General features: G+C 49.4%; 1 protein-coding gene across 3 annotated transcripts in view; it reads right to left on the bottom strand.

The window, feature by feature from the left end:
- CCDC136 (coiled-coil domain containing 136) overlaps positions 1 to 22176 on the bottom strand; it is a 34905-nt gene that overhangs the window by 6120 nt on the left and 6609 nt on the right. For 2 of the 3 annotated variants that reach the window (XM_006146849.3, XM_006146847.3), the window contains exons 4-16: positions 17606 to 17929; positions 14578 to 14689; positions 13867 to 14014; positions 13479 to 13619; positions 12986 to 13144; positions 12547 to 12696; positions 11971 to 12156; positions 9581 to 9775; positions 8661 to 8888; positions 6738 to 7259; positions 5865 to 6086; positions 4247 to 4528; positions 3263 to 3565 (exon numbers count right to left, since the gene is read on the bottom strand). In XM_006146849.3, coding sequence (XP_006146911.1) covers positions 3263 to 3565; positions 4247 to 4528; positions 5865 to 6086; positions 6738 to 7259; positions 8661 to 8888; positions 9581 to 9775; positions 11971 to 12156; positions 12547 to 12696; positions 12986 to 13144; positions 13479 to 13619; positions 13867 to 14014; positions 14578 to 14689; positions 17606 to 17929 — 2972 coding nt within the window. Of the gene's footprint in view, positions 1 to 3262; positions 3566 to 4246; positions 4529 to 5864; positions 6087 to 6737; positions 7260 to 8660; positions 8889 to 9580; positions 9776 to 11970; positions 12157 to 12546; positions 12697 to 12985; positions 13145 to 13478; positions 13620 to 13866; positions 14015 to 14577; positions 14690 to 17605; positions 17930 to 21654; positions 21763 to 22176 lie in introns of those variants that run through there. The other variant, XM_006146848.1, reaches the window with a different exon arrangement.

Consider the following 22176-nt stretch of genomic DNA (forward strand, 5'->3'; position numbering starts at 1 on the left):
GAAAGCAGGAGAAAGTATCCCAACAGGACGAGAGAGGACCAGGTTCCAGAAGGTGGGTGGAACCTTTAGGTTCTACCTTAGGCTATGAACAGTCTGCCTCCTGAATCTGATATCCTGTTGACAGGCCAGATTACGTGAACTGGGGCCAACTGGAAGGGGCCCAGAGCGTATCAGTCTTGATTTCCTGAGAACGCTTACATCTTTGGCTGGTTGAAATGTTGCACCAAATACAACATTCTCTGCAGAAAACTGAGTTTGAGAAGCCAATTGCAATGGAATCTGGCCCAAAAGGTATCAACTAAGAAGCATACCCGTATTTCCTGGCATTCTGCTCTGAGTTTTCTGGAGACCAGAACTTGCAAACCAGAGAACTTCTTAGTAGAAAGTACACAGTACAGTATGGGTTCAGTTCCATTTTCACCCGAATTAAAGTTCCAACCGAGGCTGCCCTTTTACAGGGGCCATGGAAGGATCAAGAGGACCATGGCTCCTCAGACATCCTCTCTCACCCACAGGACAGGGAGTGATTTGTTTTGCAGGTGGCGAGAGTAGTGAGAGCATGGCTCTGCAGTTAGACAGAGATGAAGAGAGCCTAGGCCAGCCTTGCAGACACACACCAGCTCATCTGACATAGTCAGGCAGCTTTGACAGGAGCAACAGGGCTGGCCTTATCTAAATTGTTCCCAGCCGAGGACAGAGACTTAAACCATGTCTCTAGTAAGCCTTCCAACCCTCTGTGAATTAGGAAGACACGCTCAGAGATGGTACAGGCTTTGCGGGAGATCCAGGACCAAAACTTGGACCTGAACGTCACCTGTTGTGAAATGATAAAAGCAAGATGCGAGTAGCTGACAGGAAACGGAAAGGGGAAAGGCCACGGCAGCCTGGACCCTCCCTTTAGCCCTCAGAAAAAGAGGAAATGATACCAGTACCTGTGTTAGGACGACGTCTCAGCCCACCAGCACCAGAGCAAAGCCGATATGACCACCAGGCCTACAAGAGGCAGGGAGAAGATGGGAGGGTCTGGGGCGGGGGATGACTGCAACACATCGAATGAGAAAGAAGCACGAAGGAGTGATAAAAAGACATCGACACATGAATCCAACAGATGATGAAGATGAGGAAACAAAGAGAGAGGAGAAAGGAATCAAGAGGTTAAAAACAAGCAGCCAAAGGCAGTAGCGGTTCTCCTCTGCTGCCCGGGCCTTGGTCCTTTCCACTGGCAGCCTGCAGAAGTGCCAAAGTGAATGGGTTAAGCAGCTGCTGGGTCTGGATCAGGAGCCGAGTCCAGTTTTCTGTCTTGGCAAACACCCCTCATATCTCATCAAGTAGGGCTTCTCTGCACCTAGACCTATCTTCTGGATCAGTTGCTCTGGAAAAGTAAGGTCCAGAGAGCACACTGGGCTTCCTGAGGGGAATAGGGTGATACTTAGATCCCTCCAGGACAGACCAGTCTTCTGCCAAGCCACCTGTCTGTTCCGCTTTCCGTCAAGCTTCTCAGTATTTTGAGCTCGGGTTCCTATGAACCCCTAGGAATCTTAAGTTGCGAGACAAAATGCACAAAAGCGAGCTAACAGTGCAGAGGGGCTAGTTATTTGACTGTGACAATTTTCCAGAAAGTGACTGTGCAGGTAGAAACACTGATGCCCGCAGAGCTGCCTGCGAGACACAGGACCCGCTGGAGCAAGGGGACATCCTCCCGGGTAGACACAGGCGTCCTCAGCTTTGAAGTAGAAAGCTCAGGTCTGGCTTTAGAAATACAGCACCCAAGGTAAGGAAATCTCTGAGCCTCTGAGCCAGCATGTGGCTGAATATGGTGAGTGTAAAGAAAGATGACACTGGGAAAGGGGCTGTTGTCACCCCTGTACTGTTTATGACCTAGGAAATGGTCCCCTGCCACTAGGTTCACAGAGAACTGCACTCTGGCTTCTTCATCAGCGCTGCAGACTGAACTGCCAGAAAATTCCAGATATCCTAGGTGTTCACCTTTCTTTCCCTGTGGGAAGAGGAATAGAAAGAACCTGTACTTGGGGCCAGCAGGTGGCGTAGTGGTTAAAACACTGGACTCCTACATGGACCACAGTTGTTTGAGTCCCCAACCTGGTGGCTTGCTTTCTTACTTTCCCTCTCTCTTTCTCATTCTCTGTCTCTCTCTCTCTAGTAAGCACATATGCCCTATAGTAAATTTTTAAAAATAATAGATAAAATAAAAAATTATTTGGAAAAAAAAAAAAGAATATATGCTATAAACTGAGGCTGTATTCAAGAAGTACTCAAGCTCTTCAGGGAACTGGAGGCCACAGTTAGCCGGGCAGGAATTCAGTTGGTATATGCCTGTCCATGCATCAGTTGTTCAAATATGGAAATATTTCAGCCTGTTGGCAAACTACCCCTGCCAACCTGGCATATACCCAGAATACCTCCACTCCCAACCTCAAAGGTTCTCAAAGCAACTGAAGGGCTGGGGCTATGGTGTGTGTCCTCGGGCTAGTCAAGACCTCTGCTGTGTAGACTGTGAAATATTTTGACTATCGCTTCACTTCTTTTTCTTTAAAGAATTATTTAACTTTATCTATTTATGTATTCATTTAAATTTGAACAGAGTGGGATCGGAGGGAATGAGCAAGCAAGCTGCCAGGTCTGAGACTCAAACCACAGACAGCCATGTGGAAGTCCAGCGCCCGTAACCACCATGCAACTTGCAAGCCCCTTGACTATCACTTCTGATCATCTCTCACCCCACTCTCATGTCCTGTAGTATACAGAACCCTATAGCCAACACAGGCTGCCAAGGAGAGATTACCCCCTTCCCCATACCACTGACAGCAACGACACAGGGTAAACCTAACACACCACCGGAAACCGAATGATTTGCCCAGGCTGATGTGAATACCTGGAAGAAGGCCTCACGTGTGTCCTTCATGCCATGCCAAGAAGAGGGGTAAGAGAACCTCTCGGACGCAAGGAGGGTAATAGGACTATGATGGAAATGAAAGAAGACTTCAAAGACCTCTTGGTTCCCAGAAAAGGTGGTCCTCGCAAGATAGTTCCACAGCATGTTGGTCTAAGTCTGCCACTTCCAGCAGAAAGCCTGCTGTCTCTAATCCCCCCTCCACTTCCAGCTTCCCTGAGCGCCATGCCTGAGAACTCACTGGCCTCTGTTCCTGCAGGAGTGCATGCTCAGCAAGATCACCCCTGTACACCAGGCCACCTGAGTCCAAGAGGCCACTTCCCACTTGATCCAGGCTCCAGCTGTGATTACCTTTTTGCTTTCAGAAAGTCTGAGGGGGTTGGTTTCCTCTGACGTTTCAGGAGAAGGGTCGTCAGCCTCTTCATCTTCATTGTCTTCTTCCTTATCTTCCTGTTCTTTGACCTCATCATATTCTTCCTCCTGATCTTCTGCTGACTTAACTTTCCCAAGATTGCATGGTTCAGTGGCTAGTTCATTCCAGGATGCCTCTGTTTTCTCTTCCACTTCTTCCTTTTTTCCCTCCTCTTTCTCCTCTTTCACTAGCTCGTCTAAATCCCTCTGGCTGGCCTTGTAGTATAGCACCACCTCCAAACTCTGTGGGGTGGAGGCGGGACAGGATGGGCTGTTAGCTGTGACCAGCTGTGCTCTTACCGTGCTATACGAGCTCAAGAAAACTCTACTCCCAGCTCCTCTCGGTGCACCAGGGCAGTACTGTATCCCAGCCTGTGAGCCAATCCCCTTGAGCATGTCATACCAAGGCAGTCATACCCAGCCTCTCTATCCAGTCCAGCTACTTGGCCACTGGGTCATTTCAAACAGCTGCCAGACCTAAAGATTACTGGGCTTCACACCCACCCGGCAGTTACTTCCCATCCCTTACAGTGACTCTATTTTACCCAAACCACTTTTGTTTATCAATATACAGCTACTTTAACACATTTCTGTTTCTGTTTATCCTTCTTTGGACTTGTAATGCAGGAAAGACAGGGGCCCTAGATAATGGGACGGCCTAACTGAGGCAGGCGTTTAGGCCAGGGGCTGTGGTCCTTTGAAGCTGAACCCCAGATAGGAGTTGTCTGTATTCCACTGCTGCCATGGCTTCACATGAAACGGGAACACCAGATTCCTACCAAGATGGAACTACTATAGCCCCATTAGAGATTCCAGATGCTTTTCTACAAAGACCTCGTCTGGCTGGAATGGGGGTGGGCACGATGTTCCCTCCTGGGATCGCGACCGCCTTTCTGCTCATCTGGTTGCAAAAGTACTACTCACCTTTCTGGTCTCAATGCTGTCCTCAGAACTGTCTGAACATAGCTTGGCCACCTTTTTATTTCTAACCCCATTGGCATTTTTGTTCATATTCTTATTGCCATTCTTTCCCCTGGCCTCTTTGGCAACAGAGGGCTTCTTCTCCTTGAGCTGGCGCAGCTCTTCCTGGCAGCACTGCAGCTGCCCCTCCAGATGCTCCTGCACGGCCAGAAGCCGCCCCTGTTCATCCATGCTAGCCTGGTATTGCAGCTGCAGCTCCCGCAACTTGCTCTGCAGCTCTTTGATCTGTTGGGAGTGGAGGGCCAGTTACCCAGAGCTAGGCCCACATGGCCGGTCACTGGCTCAGGGAGCTCCCTGCTAAAGCCTAGGGGGAACATTCCACTGTGGGAAATGAGCATCTTAAACTGTCCCACAGAGAGCTTCTCCCTAACGTGAGGCATCTGATGATTTACATCTCACGTGACCAAAAATGGATCATTTAAATTGTGTTCTGGGGCTGGTCCTGTGGCCTGTGGTTAAGTGAACTAGATCCCACACGGCTGACTACGGTTTGAATCCTGGCCCTGGGTGACTTGCAAAACAGGCTGGGAGTATGTGCAGGGTGTCCCAAATCTCGACAGGATGGAGAAATGTGGGAGAAGGGATTGCAGAGTGACCTCGCCGCATCAGTGGATGCTTTCTTCCTCTCTCTCTCCTTCTCTCTCTGGTTAAAACACACACACACACACACACACACACACACGCACACACACAAACGACTATCTCTATCTTTGCTTTTTCCTGTGGCCTGTTTAGGGAATAACCACAGGACTGCAATTCCTTCCAAATCCCAAGGTTTTACCATTCTTTTTATAAGAACTCCTACTTCGCCCAGCGATTTTTCTAATCGGTATAATGATTTAATTGCTCCTGCACATGTCCTGGGCTCCTGCACCTGCCCCTGGAAACAGAGGCAAGTTCTGACCCTCCCAGATCTCTGCTTTGGCCTTCTTCAACTGATGGCAGCAGGCTGCGACCCCCTCAGTGCCCTCGGCCAGTGCCAATGCACCAGTCTGGGGCCACGCGACCACTGTGTTCTGAATCTCTCCCCGGCACATGCAGTGACCCCCGCTGCACCGTGAACTCCTGGCCAAAGACAATGCCCTCTGTCCCATTCCTAGTGGATGCTGTGCTCTTTTTGGCATCCTGAGAGCTCCAAAGCAGAGACGAGGCCCTGCCTTTGAGGTACTTGTAATCTATCGGGTCATTGGAAAAGTCCTGATACATTTTAAATAGGGGGACAAGATGTGTAACATGTGAAATAGCGAAAGAGAACTGGCAGGTGACAAAATAACTCTAGAGAAGTGCTCTAGGACACAAAGCAAAAGAAAACAGAAGCGGCAAGGGGAAAAAGAGAAATCGTATTCCAAGAGAGGAGTCTTGCTGACCAGTAAGTACATCCCGGCTCAATGGGCGGCTGAGAAACGTATTTGCCCGAGAAATGCCCAGCGGTGACACAGCAGACTGCCTGGCTCCTGGGATTCGATTGCCTTGCTCTGTCCCTCTGAATTCTCTGAAATGACTATGACCTCCACACTCAAGGGACTCCTAGAGGAAACCCTGACTCCCTGGCCGTGGTTACCTCGTTCTTGTCGCTCTGGGGGGGCACAGGCTTCTCGAGGCACTCTATGCACTCTTTGAATTCCTTCTCGCAGACAGTCAGCTCTTCCTTCAGCTCCTTCTGCCTGTCCAGGAGCTTCTCCATCTGCTCCTGCAGCCGGCTGTGCTCCTCCTGGCTCATCTGGTACATGGCCTGCACTGCCTGCAGCTTGGTCAACACCTCGGCGACCGTTTCCTCGAAGTGCTGCGGAGGGTAGGGGGCAGTGACGGCACCCCGCAAAGCACCTGCCCCGCTCTCTGTGCTAGGTCCTTCCCAGGCTACAAAACATTGGCCCTGGGGATCTGGAGCTGCCCAAGGGGAATACCGCATCTCCCCCAGGAAGAGCACTGTGGCTGTGGGAATGAAAAGTCCTGACTCTTAGGCCTCTTTCCAGATGAGGGCATCTCCATCCAGGGAGTTACGGGGAGGCAGGGCTGCCATGGGCAAGGCCTCTCTTCCCATAGTTCCCCAGGGCAGCTCTGATTCCAACCCAGCCTCATTTCTGTGCCCTTTCCCTGGCAATGTAACTCTTTAAAAGACCAAAGCCTGGGGACTAGCAGATGGCATAATGATTACGTTGCTGGACTCCCACATGGCCTTCTGCGGTTCGAGTTTCAGATCCGGCAGCTTGAAATTCACACTGGGTACATGTGCGTGCACACCCAAAACCCTGAGAGGAGAATAGAGAAGTGATTGTTGCATGGCCATCCCCCCTGGGGGGTGATTTCATGCTTTCTGTCTCTCTGTCTCTCATGCGAGCACATGTGCCCTATAGCAAAAAATCTGTCTAGAAATAATAATAAAAAGGCCAAAGCCTGTCTTGCCTTGCCTGGCCTGGCCTCTGGTGACTGTTACCTCTATGTCTTCAGGCTCAGCAGGGTCGTCATCATTGCAGCTGCTGGCGTAACTCCTGTGGTAGGTGTCAGAGCTACTGGTGCTGCCACAACTCTTCTTATAGGTGACACTGCTGCTGCTGCTGCTGCTGCTGCGGTAACTCTTCTCGTAAGTGTCGCTGGCGTTGGTGCTGGTGCTACTGTCATAGCTCTTGAGAAAGCTCTCGTTGCTGACCTGGGTGCTGGCGTAACTCTTCTGATAGTTGTCGTCCACATCGGTGGAGCTGCCGTAACTCCGGTGGCAGTTCTCGCTGCTGGGGGCCGTGCTGCCGTAGCTCTTCTTGTAGGACTCGAGGCTCCTTTTTATGCAAGGGGACTGGCCTCGGAGCAGCTGCATTTCTTCCAGGCAGAGCTGCAAGTCGGCCTGCAGCCTCTTTCGTTCCTCCAGGAGCCGCCCTTGTTCCTGCTGCAGCAGCTCCTGCTCCATCTGACTGGTGTCATACAGCCCCTGGAGAGCCTGAATCTGTTCCACCAGCAGCTTGTACTGCCAGGGTGGGGTGGGGATACACGGCCATTACTCTAAGTCCTCCTAGATGTGCCTCTCCGGGTACGGATGTCTGAGAGCACACCACAGAGGACCGCACACCTATACTTTGGTCTCATTGCAGCTGTGTCTCAAACCTAGCCTACAGGGGACAGGCCTCTCGCTCATTTGGGAAAATCTCCCTAGGGAAGGTACTTCATGATTGCCAGGATGCTATTTCTGCCGATACGGCCCTCTCTCCTGGGAGCACTGCTGAGTGGTCTCAGGAATACCCTAGCTCTCTCCTCCACCCTTTTCCCAGCCAGGTCTACCCATTATCTGAAACTTAGGCTCAGGGCTCTTTCCCCTCTTCAATTTCGAAAGCACCCCTGGCCTTGAATGTGAGTATGCGAAGAGTTCTTTTCATGAGAGACGCAGACTTGGAATCAAGGTCTTACTATGAGTCTCTGCACCTCCAGCCCTGAGTCTGAATCTGGCCTCTGGGCACGCTTCCCAGGTCACCCGGGCTTGGCTCTTGGCCACTGATGCCCAGGATGAGATCCGATCGGTTAAGGACATATTTTATACCTGGTTCCACTTGTCTGTGTTACCCAGGCTTCCAGCGTGGCTATCTGATGCCCTTGGAATATGACCAAGTCTCACGGTGTGGACTTCTTTCCCCTTGTCCAGACTGAAGTCTGAGTGAACAGATTTGGCCCAAACCCACACTGTCTCCTGACCCTTCCTGGTCCATACCGAGACCAGAGGCCAAGTTTGCCCCCCAACCCTGAACAGACGTTCATGCAGATCTCTGCCTGTGTCACTTCATATGCAATAGCCCCCTGCTGTGGTTGAGCTGCGTTTTCTGGTCTACCCCCACCTGGCTCCGTTACTGCCACCAAAGTTACAGTGAAGACTGGTGGTCAGTGCTGAGGCCCATCTGCTAGGAATCCTTCCCTTGGAGACAAAGGGGGTCCAGACTGGCCTCAGATAAGACTACCAAAAAGTTGCGGATTGTGATAATGAAGAAGCGTCCTTTTCAGCTTGCAAGAAAAGCATGACCCGTTTAGTCAGTCCAAAGGAATCTAAGCAAACACTAACTGGCATTCTACATTTTGGAAATGCTATGCCAATGGTCAGCCTACAGACATCCTGGCCATCCCAGTTCTGTTCTGAGTGTTCAGTGCTTCAAGGGGCAGAAGCTGCAGTGGGTGGGGGTGGGGGGGTCCTCAGGATGTGTGAAGCTCCATCTTCATGGAGCCTGTGACTGGGGAAGACCATGGCTGGTGAAGGCAGGACCTTAGCCTCACCCTTACTCCTAGCCAAGCAGGCCTTCCTAACTCTGACCCCTTTGTGAAGTCCCCTTCCCCACGATGCTGCTGTGCTCAGGAGAACCCTCTGCCCACATCTTGCTATGGTTACCTTGTCTTGACCACTTTTTGAGGACCTAGGCCTCTGAGAACCCTCAGGACTCTCCAACACTTCCTGGAGGTGAGACTCCTTGAAACATCGCAGCTCCTCCTGCACCTGTAGCTGTTCTTTCAGCACATGCTCCTGGTTCTCTACCAGTTTTTTCTGTTCATCCTGCATGCCTTGGTAGAGTAGCTGCAGCTCACACAGGTCTTGTAGTTTTGTAAGAAGCTCCTGACTCTGCGAGGTGGAGTGGAAGGGAGGAGGCAAGGGACCGTGGTGGTTAGATAGAAAGGCTGTGTCTCCTTTCCTGCACCTCCCTGGGGGGACTGATCCCCACGAATCTCTGTGTTGGCGTCACACAGTCTGTCTGTGGATAGGGGGAGTCTTTCTATAGAGACCTGCTAACTCAGGAGGTCTCTTAGTTTTGGATGTATTTCGTAGTGTACAAAGTGCTGTCAGGTGTGTTTTCTCCAGATGGACTGGATATCTAAATATAAAAGGCCACACAGATCCCAGAATATAAAATATGCTTTAAGTTTAAAAGCCCTTATGAGAATCAAAAAAACCCTGGGCTGACAGGTGACATGGGGGTTAAAGTGGCTGGATCCCTCATAGCTGACTGGGTTACTTAAGTTCCAGATCCAGTGGCTTTAAAACACACCAGGCACATGTGTGTGTGCCCAAAATACCCAGAGGAGAATGGAGGCGAAAGGACTGTGGCATGGCCATCCTCTGCTGTGGGGGCAGCACCCTATAACAATAATTAAAAGAAAAAACCCTATTCAGCACTGTGAAGCTTGTTGGTTTGGGGAGATGGGTGAGAAAGTAAGGACAGGTTGGTTAAGAGAGGAAAAAGTTCATTCCCATCTTATTTTTCCCAAGTCTGGGCATGTCTGGGAAGCTTCGAAAGCAGCCCAGGCCGTGGTTACCTTATGGAGGAGACCGCACTTGGGCAGCGGGAACGTGAGCCTGTGCAGCTCTTCTTGCAGCTGGCCCTGCTCCTCCTGCATCCTCCTCTGATCCTCCAGGAGCTCGCACTGCTCCCTCTGCAGCTGCCCCATCTCCTCCTGGCTGGCCTTGTACTGTTCCTGCAACTCTGTCAGTTTGGACAGCAGTGTGTCGCACTGTGGGTGGGGTGGGGTGGGAGGGACGGTTACTCTGTAAGCCAGGCTTCCTGGGGGCTGGCAGATACTCTGTGCTCTCCTGCCTCTTGCAACTCACCAGGGTCTCTCACCCTGCCCGGTCACCTGGGACTGACCATCCCAAGCCTCGCTGTGCCCATACAGACCTGGCCAACATGTGACAGGGGCCCTATGGGTTGCTATTCCAGCTGGTTGATTGGCTGTGCCCTGAGTTTCTTCTGCCAGTTCCTTCTGAGGGCAGTTTGAGAGGGAGAGCTGCCAATGCCCCCTTCTTACTTGCCACCTTCCTTTCCTCTGACTCTTTCCATTGGCCATTTTCCCACCCTGCTGGGAACTCTAGCTCCTGTTATTCTCATTATCCCCAGTTGGTTTTAGACTTAATTACGCTTCTTACCAATAAGGATTTATTTTTATTTTAATACCTTCCTAAACATCTTTGAAAATCTTTAGAAAAGCAAGAGATTGGACTAGCAGGTAGCGTGGAGTTTAAGGTCCTAGATCCTACATGGCTGACTTTGCGGTTTGATTCCCAGACCTGGCAGCTTGAAAATCAGGCTGGGCACATGTGTGTGTGTGCCCAAAAATCCTGAGAGGAGAATGGAGGACAAGGGATTGTGGCATGGCTACTCTCCCAGAGTGATTTCTGACTTTCCCTCTCTCTCTGGTGAGTGCATGCACTCTACAGCAAAACAAACAAACAAACAAAACCATACATGTACATATACACACACACATAACAAAAGAAAAGGAAAGCGGTCAGCAGGTGGCATGGTGGTTAAGGCAATGGACTCCCACATGGGTGACTGTGGTTCAAGCCCCAGACCTGGTGGCTTGCTTTCTTCTTCTCCTTCTCTCCCTCTCTGGTCAAATTGAATAATAATAAATAAATAAAAATAAATAAATAACTCTTAAAAATAAAAAAGAAAGAAAGAAAGAGAAAAGCAAGAGCGCTTGCTGAATATGGGTGAAGACTAAATCATCCCATGATCCCACATCTTCTCACATGGAACGAACCTCAGTGATGCTCTGTGTGCACCGTGCTGCCCCTTTCTCCACTAGAAGGGGAGATGGCAGGCACCACATGGGTCCCCGGGCCTCTGAGTTGAGTGGGGGTATTGGAAAGGTGAAAAAAGCAAGTAGGCTGTGAGGTGGACAGTCCTCCAGCACCTCAAGGCCTTTCCCCAGGGCACAGCCCGCTGCTGGCTGCGGCCAGAGCTACTGAAGATTCTGGCGGAATGTGACCAGCTCCACCATCTTCTAAGACTCTGGTACCTTTTGTCCAATATGCTTCAATACCTTTCCATTTCCTTTCTGTAATCAGAGGCTGAAGGTGCCCAACACAGTAAATGAAAATGGGCCGCATTTTATATTCTACAGGAAAAAAAATGAAGGTCTTATTTATCACTACCGGGATTCATTACTAAAAGGAAGTGAGATAAGAGTAGTATTCTGGGACCAGCAGGTGGCGTGGTGGATAGAAGCGCTAGATTCCCACATGGCTGACAGCGGTTCAAATCCTGGACCTGGTGGCTTGCTTTCTCACTTGCCCTTTCTCTGTCACTCTCAGGTCAAATTAAAAAATAAATAAATAACAATGACAAATAGAATTAAATAAATAAATACTATACTTCTTTAAAAAACAAACAAACAAAAAAGAGCAATATTCTATTCACTTCAAAGACAGTGAAAGTCAAGCTTTGAGAACTCCAAAATTACAGACTAAATTCTGGAAGATCCTAGGTCCTTCTAATGCCCAAACAGTTCCCTGGGCACAAAACCATACCTGCCCACAAGAACACTCACAACTGGCTTCAGAAAACGGGCTCTCTAGCTCTAGGAATAACAGTTGAGTATGTTCTTCTCCACGAGAACTGCTCCATGGTATGAGAACTACGCATCGCTGCAGTTCTAATGCCAATGCAGAAATGTCTACGTGCATGGAAGCATGTAACACTTTCAGGTGTTTGGACTAGGATCCAGCACTGATCCTAGTAAGCGGTGGCTCTGGTTTGAAGTCAAGGCCAAGATGGTTTTAAAGGTAGCAGCACATGGCCCTGCCCCTGCTGCCTGCCTAGGAAACCCCTCAAGCCCCTGGTGGATGACTTCATCGATTGCCTCTGTACTGCCTGTTCCTGGAGTGCGTGCCAGGAGCTCACACCTGTCTGACTCACAAGTACCTTGTTAGCACATTGCCCCTTGTCCTCTGGTGCGGGCTGGGTGGTCTTGAGCTGTTTCAGCTCCAGCTGGCAGAGCAGGAGGTCCTGTTCGAGCTGGTCGTACATGTGCTTCTGCCGCTCCAGCTCGTCCTTGCTGGCCTGACACACCTGCTTCATCTCCTTAAGCTGGGCGTGCAGTTCTGTGTTCTGGGCAGGAAAGGCAGGCCTGGCCATCAACCCAGACATCCCCTGCGATGCATGCTCTCCTCTCAGGCAGGGATGCAAGGGCTCCATCCTCCCCATCCTTCCCAGTTGGGGATAGCTAGGATAGACCCATCCCTGACAGGCTCCAAACACAGACCTTCTGGGGATTCTTCCTTTCAGGGGTGGGAAGAGAGGGGGCTTCCTTTTCATAAGCTGATTTCCTGGTTTAAAATCAAAGGATGCTGAGAGGATGGTGACTCCCAGAACAAATTTCTACGAAGCACCTCTTCGAACCCCTCACCAGCAGCTCCTCCACAGAACTCCTACCACTCCCATCCCCCCTCTGTAGGATTCTGCCTGGCTACACTCTCCCTCACCTGGAGCTCCTTTTACCTTCTCATTGGTCTCTTGGAACGAGGCCACCATGTCCTTGAGGCGCTGCAGCTCTGCCTCGTGGCACCACAGCTCCTTCTGCAGCCTTTCCTTCTCACAGGTGGTATCTTGGTGCTGCAGCTGCAGCTTCTGCACCTGGCACATTAGCTCCTACGGCGGGGTAGGGTAGGGTGGCTTTGGGTAGTGCCTTAGGGTCCCTTAACCCACTTGCTCTTCTGTCAGACATCGACAGCCTAAGAATGTACTTTTCCCTGTTCTTCACCTTTCGGGTGTCCACTCATCTAGTATATTCCTTGAGGGGGCTGGAGTTCTCTACCTGTGGTGCTACCTAGGTGGAAGCTGAAGCTTTTTAAATTGTCTCCTCTTATTTACCTTCCTCCAAACCTCAGACAGGTGCTCTTAGCACCGAGGTTGTCCCCTCACCTCTTGTTGCTGTTACCTTCTCACTGGGGCTTTCTATGACTGAGGATTTGGTGATTTTGAGCTGCCGGAGCTCAGTCTGAAGCTGTAGCTGTGCCTTCAGGAGCGCGTGCTGCTCATCCTGGCTAGTATCGTACTTTTGCTGCAGGGCACAGAGTCTGGTCTTCAGCTCCTCATTCTGCAGTAGGGAGGGTGTGGGTACAACAGTTACTCTTGAGAAACAGCAGACTCCTCTATAGACCACTTTGGTCCTTTTTGGTATGCAGACCTCTTGAGGCTCTCCTATAGGTCTACGGTTTGGTTTCTTCTGAGTAGCAGACCCTCAGTCATGACCGCCATTTCAAGAATGCGATGCTAGATGACTTCTGCAATGGGTCTCCAGTTGATCAGCCCCTGGCTGGAGGGCCACTCAGTGGAGCACAGCCTTACTTTCTGTGTTGTCTCCACCCCTGAAGCAGCATCTCCACGCAGGCCCTTCCACCCTCCCCAGGTGCCTCCCCGGGCAGCGTTACCTGGATGACGCTGTGAGAGGTCTGAAAACGAAGCACCTCATTCTGGGCGCACTTGAGCTCCCTCTGCAGCCGCCTCTGCTCCTCTTCACTGACCCGGCGATGATGCTGTAGCTCTTGTAACTCACAACACAGTTCTTTACACTGTGTGAAAAACGGGACAGGATGACTGCGTTACTACAGAAACTGTGTGCACTCCAGGGCCAGCCTTGGGGAAAAGTCTGACCTTCCTCAACTGGAATATTTACAGGTGAGCAAGACCCAGAGGCCCAAGGGTACTCTCTCCTGTCACAGTGTCTGCTCCTCTGTGTGCCCCGAGCCTGCCACAGGCCAGGAGGAGGGAGAAGAGGATGAGGAAAAGTGCCTGCCTCCCCCACCTCACATCACGCACCTGCTTCTCGGCTCCCAGCAGCTGCTGGCGCAACAACTGCATTTCAGGATCAGGCTCTAGGAAATCCATTTCTGAAGTCTGAGACTCTGTTGATACCATACTCCTTAGTGTTTCGGACTCCAGCCACTTCTCTGTTGCTCTTCGCGTCCTGCAATCCAGAAGCCCAGAGCCATGTGGGAGGGAGCTCTGCCTAGTAAAACAGCCCAGTGCCCCTCCCGACACCTTCATTCCAGGCCAGAGACAGGAAGGGGTTTTCTACTGTGATTCACCTCTCAAATAAACAAGTGTAGGAGTTTATAGAAGAAGTCTCCAGCACCTTTTCATCTGCAAAGGTGCATTTGGCTATGGGTGAGCCTAAGAGTGCCAGTCCGGCTGGTTTCAAGGTTGGGCATAGCGTCGAGCCAGCTCCAATCTGGAAACACTGTGCCATCAGGCTGAAATAAGTCTGTGTGGACAATGAAGGATTCTCTTCTGATCTACTCTAGCATAGAGCACACCAGACTTCAAGGTGTAGAATGGAAAAAAACACAACTTTAGAAATGGCTCATCTAGTCTTAACACAACTGGGTCAGATGCCCGTGTCTTCTTCTAGGTGGTGCTGATACCCTCTGGGTAGCTCTGGGAGCAGAGGGATGCTCACTACCCTGGCCTTTGCCTACAGGGGAAAGCCTAAGGCAGAGTCCTGCAGAGCTCACTAGCCCCCTGCTGTACCTCTCGATCTCCAGGTCGGCAAGCTGCCCTGTGAGGCTGCTGTTGCTCTCCTGCAGGGCCTGGTACTCCTCGTTCAGGAAGTGATAGCGATCCCGCAGCTGCTGCAGTTCTTCTACAAAGGACAAGGAGAGAGAGATGAGCCCCTCGGGAAGAAAGCAATGATGACCAGCCCCCCGTTTTCCTGCCCAGAAACCTGAGAGCAGAGGCTGAACAGTTTACTTTTTTCTGAAGACAGAAAAGAGACAACCACATGCAGAGACTCAAAAGACAGGGCGCAGAGAATTCCACAGCGCAATGAGGCTTTGTTCCCGTTCAGAAAGCTGCTCTTCTCATTTGTCCAGAAGACATGCCCTGTGTCCTTTTCTTCAAAGCCCCAAATGAAGCAGGATTTTGAGCTTTTAGGAGCTTTGAAGGGTTTAACCAAGTTTTTGGTTTATTGTACTTCTAGTTGCCAAAGAAACTGTTTATGATTACCTTCCTATTATGCTTTTACACAAAAAGTTGAGAGATGAGAACTGCCAGATGCCACAATGCCAGTTCCTGCCTTTCAGAGAGAACCCAGGTATTCTGGTCTCCTTTCACTTTTTTTTTTTTTGGCTATAGGAGTGTGTGCTCACCAGAGACACAGAGAGAGAAAGAAAGTGAGAAATCACCCCCTGGGGAGATGGCCACACCACAATTCTTTCTCTTCTAGTCTCCTTTTGAAGTTTTGGGCATGCACACACATACACCCAGTGTGACTCTCAGGCTGCCGGGTCTGGAATGCAAACCATAAAGGCAGCCATGCGGAATCCAGTGCCTTAATCTCTATGACACCTGCTGGCCCCTTTATGCTTCTTTTCTCAGATATATTGGCCTGAATGGGTCAAGAATATTTTCTGACGGTCTTATCTACTGACAGAAAATACCATCTGAACCAGAGCCACACAGCACCCTCAACCATGAGAAGAGATTGGTTTGAAAAGCCCAGCACTGTCCCTAAGTACCAGTCACCAACACTTAATTCTGTGATGAAACAAACATGCATTCTGTTTTGTTCTTTATGACTGAGAATTATAACTCTTAGAACACTAATTCTATTGACACTTCTAATTACAGCACTTGACCTGTTTCACATGTCGGAAGATCCAACACTCTAAGTCACTTTGTTTCCTCTTTATTCCACTTGGAAGCCCTCAGAATATTGCAGGTTATTCATGGAAGGAAAGAAACTAATCTCTAACAAAAACTACCCATATGCTAAGCATTAGACTTGGTTTCAACCTTGAATTCAGTTAGCGTGTGAGTGCTTTCAATGTGCTACATATTTCATTCAATCCACTAAATAGCCCTGTAAGGGTATTTTTTTTTCTTTATATAAACTTTTTTTTTTTTTTAGAAGTATTTGCTGTAGGGCACATGTGCTTGCAAGAAAGACAGAGAGAGAGACAGAGAGACAGAAAGTGAGAAATCACCCCTCTGAGGGGATGGCCACGCCCAAAATCCCTTCTCCTCTATTCTCCTCTTGGGATCTTGGGCACGCACGCGCACACACCTGGCATGAGTTTAAGCCACCGGGTCCGGGACTCGAACCGTGGTCGACTACATGGGAGTCCAGCAATATAGCCATTACACCAACTGCTGGTCCCTCTCTTTAAATAAACTTTTAATTTTAGAATATCTTTAGATTTACAAAATCAGTTGCAAAGATAGTCCAGAGTCCTCTGGGAGAGATTACACTGTGTTTCCATGATTTTTAAAGTCTCACATTACTGTGGTACCCCTGTCACAACTGAGGAATCAACACCAGTACATTACTAGTAACTAAACTCATTTATTAGGTTTCCCTATATTGTCCCCAAGGTCCTTTTCTTATTCCTGAATCCCATCCAGCTATAAAGTTTCTGTTGGTTCGTTTTGTTTTGTTTTAATAGCCAGAGGGCATGTGTACTCTCGAGAAAGCAGGGAAGATGAGAGGGAGGTGAAAGCATCCTCCCCCGCCGCCCACCCCAGTGAGGTATGGTCATGCCACAAACCTGTCTTCTCCATTTCTCCACCATTGGGATTTGGGGCACATATATACACGTGCCCGGTATGTTTTTCAAATCACTGGAACCGGGATTCAAACCATGGTTGACCGTATGAGATCTGGCTCTGTTAACTACTAGGCTATGGGGGACCAGTCCTGTAAAGTTTTAGTAACTATGTGAGTCCTTATCCCAGATGTGGAAATAGAGCATCAGAGGGAAGCAGACTAAGTTCATCCTGCTAACTAGCTGAGCTAAAATCCTGAACTCAGATCTATGTAACTCTAGCCCAAGCCTCTCCACTGACCTAGCCTCCCTCTCCCCGCACCACCAGTCCAAAGGCTCTTCGGAGAGGCTTGATACAGCTGAGAAAACTTGCTGTTCTTTGATTCCTTGTTGATTGCCTCTGCTTGTCCTGGCCAAATATAGGGCCTCCATTATACCCAAATAATAAATCTAGCCCCAGAATAAAGGCAAGCTCTCTGATGTCATGAATCCTAGCAACTAGCTGGGAGACGCACTGTCTGAAAGCAGGGCTCTGAGCTTTTGAGTACCTCATGCATTACTGGAAATAACCTCTCTCCCTCTCCAGCTGGCTTATGCTCTGATTTGTTGCCCCCCTAAAGCTTCTACTTAGGGGAAGGCTAAAGGCGCCAAAGAATTAGCCTCCTGGGCCCTGGGAAGCAGGACCAAAAATGATGCCAGAGTTCCAGGAAGACTTCCCCAAAGTGCCTCTACACTGATCCTGGAACCGAGGACTTTCCCAGAAAGGATTTTTCCATAGTCAAATCAACAAATGCCCAACGTCTCTCTGAGGAAAAATTCTCAGGGTCTAATTCTGACACCACCATGGACTGGCTGTGTAGCATCTGAGTAAGCTTTTCTCCCTTACAGTCTCCAATCCACCTGAAGCGTTTCCTAGAGGATCCCAGTTCGTGATCTAATGCCACCTTCCGCCATCTTCCTGTATGTTATCTCCTCTCCTCTGCTTTGCTTTACCGACAAAGGGCTTGCTCGCATACCTTGTAACCCAGAGAAATCCGAGAGACTTAAACTGCCGGGTGGTTCAGAATTCTTCATTTCCAGTTCTGCACGAAGGGAGGCAATCTCCATCTCGTAATCCCCCCGGATGCGGTCCATGTCATCGAGTTCATTCTGCATGCGGTAGAGGTCGTCCTGCAGAGAAGCTATCTCACACTCATGCTCGCTCGCGGACTCCTCTGCTGCTCGCCGTAGAGTCTGGATCTCAGTCTGGGCCAAATGCAAATCCTGCTGTATTTCCTTCAGTTCACTTTCTTTCTTACGCTCTAACAGGGAAATCTCCTCCCGCAGAGACCGCAGCTCACCTGCAAAGTCCAAAGATTGAATGGTCAAGAGAATAAATGAACTAATCTGCCATGTTCTAGACACAAGTTATAGGTAGACTTATTTATTTTCTAGAAACTCCTGTCTCTATCCCACTGGAAGAGGTATGTGGTATTTTGAAATAAAAGGGGGGGTGGTGGCAGGTAGCTTAGTGGTTAAGGTGCTGGACTCCCATATGGCTGACCATGGTTCGTGTCCTGGACCTGGTGGCTTACATTCTCACTTTCCCCCCCTCACTCTCTGTCTCTTTGGTCAAATTAAAATATAATAATAATAATAATAAGGGGCCAGCAGGTGGCATGGTGGTTAAGGGCACTGGACTCCCACATGGTGGACCACGGATTGAGTCCCAGACCTGAAGGCTTGCTTTCTCACTTTCTTTCTCTCTACTCCCCCAATACTGGTAAAATTAAAATAAATAAAGTTAAATCATTCTTTTAAAAAAATAATAACAAAATTATGGGACCAGCAGGTGGCAGGGTGGTTAAGGCTCTGGACACTCCCACATGGCCAACCAGGGTTCGAGTCCTGAATCTGGTGGCTTGCTTTCTCACTTCCTCTCTCACTCTCAACCTCTGTCTCTCTCTGGTCAAATTAACAAATAAATGAATGAATAAATAAAATAATTATTTAAAAAAATTAAAAAATAACAAAATTAAATAAAGAAATTTTTTTTAAAAAAGAAAAGGGATACCTAATAAGAAAACAAAGTAACTCCATGTATTAAAATGTGGTAGAGGGACCAGCAGTTGATGTAAAGGCTCTGTCACTGGACTCCCATGTAGCTGATCACGGTTTGCATCCCGGACCTGGTGGCTTAAACTCACACCGGGTGTGTGTATGTGCATGCCCAAGATCCCGAGAGGAGAATGGAAGAGAAGGGATTGTGGTGTGGTCATCCCCCCTGGGGAGTGATTTTTCACTTTCTGTCTCTCTGTCTTCTTGGCAAGTGCATGCACTCTATAGCAAAAACCTCTTTTAAAAAAATGTGGTTAGGAAAGTAAATTTTAGGGGCCAAATGGTGGCATGGTCATAAAATATGATGCTCTGCGAGGAGACCCACATAGGCAGGCTGCTGGTTCAAGTACCGGAGACCTCCCTGAGTATGCCAGCATATATGCCGGCTGAAGTTGGGGTGTGAATAGTGCAGTAAGACCCTGTCGGCAGTGCTGTATCTCTGTCTACTTCTCTCACTCGTGGAATAAATAAACTTAAAGAGCCAGTGAGTGGGTGGCATGGTGGTTAAGGTGCTGGACACCCACATGGCAGTTTTGGTCTTGGACTAGGCAGCTCACTTTCTTACTTTCCCTCTCTCTCTCTGGTGAGTGCACATGCTTTGTAGCAAATTAAAAAAAAAAAAATAATTGGGACCAGCAGATGATGTAATTATTACGTCACTAGACTCCCATGTAGTCAACCATGGTTTGCATCCCAGACCCTAGGTGAGAAAGAGTAAAAGGCACTGACACTGGGGCCAGCAGGTAACATGGAGGTTAAGGCACTGGATTCTACATGGCCTACTCCCTGGTTCAAATCTCAGACTGGGTGACTTGAAAATCACGCCAAGTGCACGTGTGTGTGTGTGCTCAAAATCCCAAGAGGAAAATAGAAGAGAAGGAACTATGGCCTGGCCATTCTCTCTGAGAGGGTGATTTTTCTTTCTTTCTCTGACAAGTACATGCACTCTATAGCAAAAAAAAAAAAAAAAAAAAAGAAGAAGAAGAAAAGAAAATTAAAAGGCACTGACACCAGAAGGGAATTTAAGATTTGGGAGTCAGGATCAGAAAATTAATGAAGATTGGGCTGAGAAGGTCAGGTCCTCCCCACAAGTCCTTTGCAAGGTCCATTTTCCCATCCCCTATTCCCTAATCTCTGTTTATTATACTCAATAGTCAGGTTTCAGGACCAGCAAATAGCCCAAAGGTTACATCGCTGGACTCCCACATAGTCAACCATGGTTCAAGTTCCAGACCTAATAGCTTAAAACTCACGCCAGGCGCATGTGCATGCGTGCCCGAAATCCCAAGAGGAGACAGGAGGAGAAGGGGTTGCAGTGTAGCCACCCCCCCAGGAGGTGATTTCTCGCTTTCTGTCTCTCTGTCTCTCTAGTGAGCACACGTACTCTATAGCAAAAATCTCTCTCTCAAAAAAAATCAATAGTCATATATCAATTTTTTCCTTAGTTTCTTCCCCAACTCCTGAAAAAAAAAAGTCCTCTATTAAATGTTCTCCTCCTGCATTTTGCTGTGTGTGTGTGTGTGTGTGTGTGTGTGTGTGTATAGGTGGTTCCTCCCCTTCGCCACACACACACACACACACACACTTGCAATAAGCTTTCTGAAGGCAGAGAATATGTCTGTTTTGCTCACCATTACATCTACAGCTCCAGGGGCTGGAACTCCCTGGTATACTGCAACTCAATAAATATTTGCTGTACTCATGTATAAATGAGACAGAGGTTCTTTTTCATTCAACAAACATTTACTGAGTATCACCTATGTGTACAGAATTATGTGCCTAGGTATTTAAAAAATTGTTATTATTAATTTAAAATTTTGCTATAGGGGGGACCAGCAGTTAGCGTAATGGCTATGTCACTGGACTCCCACATAGTCGACAACGGTTTGCGTCCCGGACCCGGTGGCTTAAAACTCAGGCCGGGCGCGTGTGCATGCGTGCCCAAGATCCCGAGAGGAGAATGGAGAAAGGGATTGCGGCGTGGCCATCCCTTCTGGGGGGTGATTTCTCGCTTTCTGTATCTCTGTCTCTCTCTGTCTGGTGAGCGTACACGCCCTATGGCAAAAACCTCTTCAAAGGAAAAAAAATTGCTATAGGGGATATGCGCTCACCAGAGAGACAGAGAGAAAGGGAGAAAACAAGCAGCCAGGTTTGGGACTGGAACCACCATCAGACATGTGGTCCAGCACCTTAACCACCATTCCACTTGCTGGCCTCCATGCCTAGGTATTTTTTTTAAATCAGAAGAGAATCTAGCCCTTTGAGAAGACAGACTAGGACATACAGAGTGGACAGTGCTGTCAGGAGGTCTTCTGCTGTATTCTCCTGCATTCACACGTGTAGCTCATGCCACACCCTTGGCTAATCCTTCCTACTCTGGAGTGATCCCAGCTGCCTCCTTGGTAGATTCAAGTATTAATGATCATCAACTCGGTGCCAAGCCCAGGCATCTCCACGTAGACTCTCTGACTTCCTATTTGAAAGGAATACAGCCCTTGCTCTATCCACACCATTGAACAGCATGGACGCAGGTGGGCATCTTGGAGACCTATAAGTAAATTGACCATTAGGATAAAGACCTTAACCTGGGGTAAGCTTTTCGTGGAAGGCAGACCAACCTCCACTTTCCTAATAAGCCCTTGATGTTAGGGTTCAAATCTCCCTTAACCCTCTAAGGAGCTATTAAGTTAGCCCTAGTCCCCAGGCTTACGCTGGGTTGTGTCCCTAAAAGACGGTATTTGCAGATCCACTGGGGAATGAAACAAAATGTGAGGTCGCCAGAGACAGGAGCGGGGCTTGGCGACCTAGGGGCGGGGCTTATCCGGAAATTAACTGGGGCGGCCCGGCCTGGAGTGGGGAAATACTGGCGGGTTCTGAAGAGCGGGCGCCGGTTGACTGCAGGGCTGGGACCGTGCGGAGAGGCCAAGGGCCCAGGAGTCGGACTACAGAGAAGCCGACTCGAACTCACTGGTTATGGACTCCATCTCGCCGGCCCCCCGCAAGCGGTCTCCCTGGGGGGGGCCTCCCGCCGCCCGGCCGGTCCGGCCCGGCCCGGGAGGGGCTGTGGCGGGCTGGAGCGGCCCCGCACACGCTACCTCTGAGGCCGCGCGCGCCCCCTCTTGGCGGAAACGGGCAACGCGTGCGCGAGGACCCCGCGGTGTGCTGCCGCCCGTGGGCTCGGCTCCGGCTGGGGCTCCGGCGCTCACGCGGGCGCTCACCAGGACGCCAGCCGGGCCAGGATGAGACCTAATCCTGCAGACAACGCCACTCGGAGAGAAGCAGCGCTCAACCTCTACTTTCCCACGTGGTTTTTACCTGCATTTCTATTTAGATTCTGACTTCCCGCCTGTGGAAAGGAAGATTGCCCCTTCCCCAAAGGCCGTTCGTTTCCTTTTTCAGCTCCACAGACTCTTTTACTTCATCATCTAGACAGGATCTACCGTTTTCTACCTTGAAGAAGTAAAAAAGAAAGCTCTTTCTTGATCCCATT

This window comes from Tupaia chinensis, unplaced genomic scaffold, assembly GCF_000334495.1.
Source record: "Tupaia chinensis unplaced genomic scaffold, TupChi_1.0 Scaffold000192_1, whole genome shotgun sequence".
NCBI lineage: Eukaryota > Metazoa > Chordata > Mammalia > Scandentia > Tupaiidae > Tupaia > Tupaia belangeri.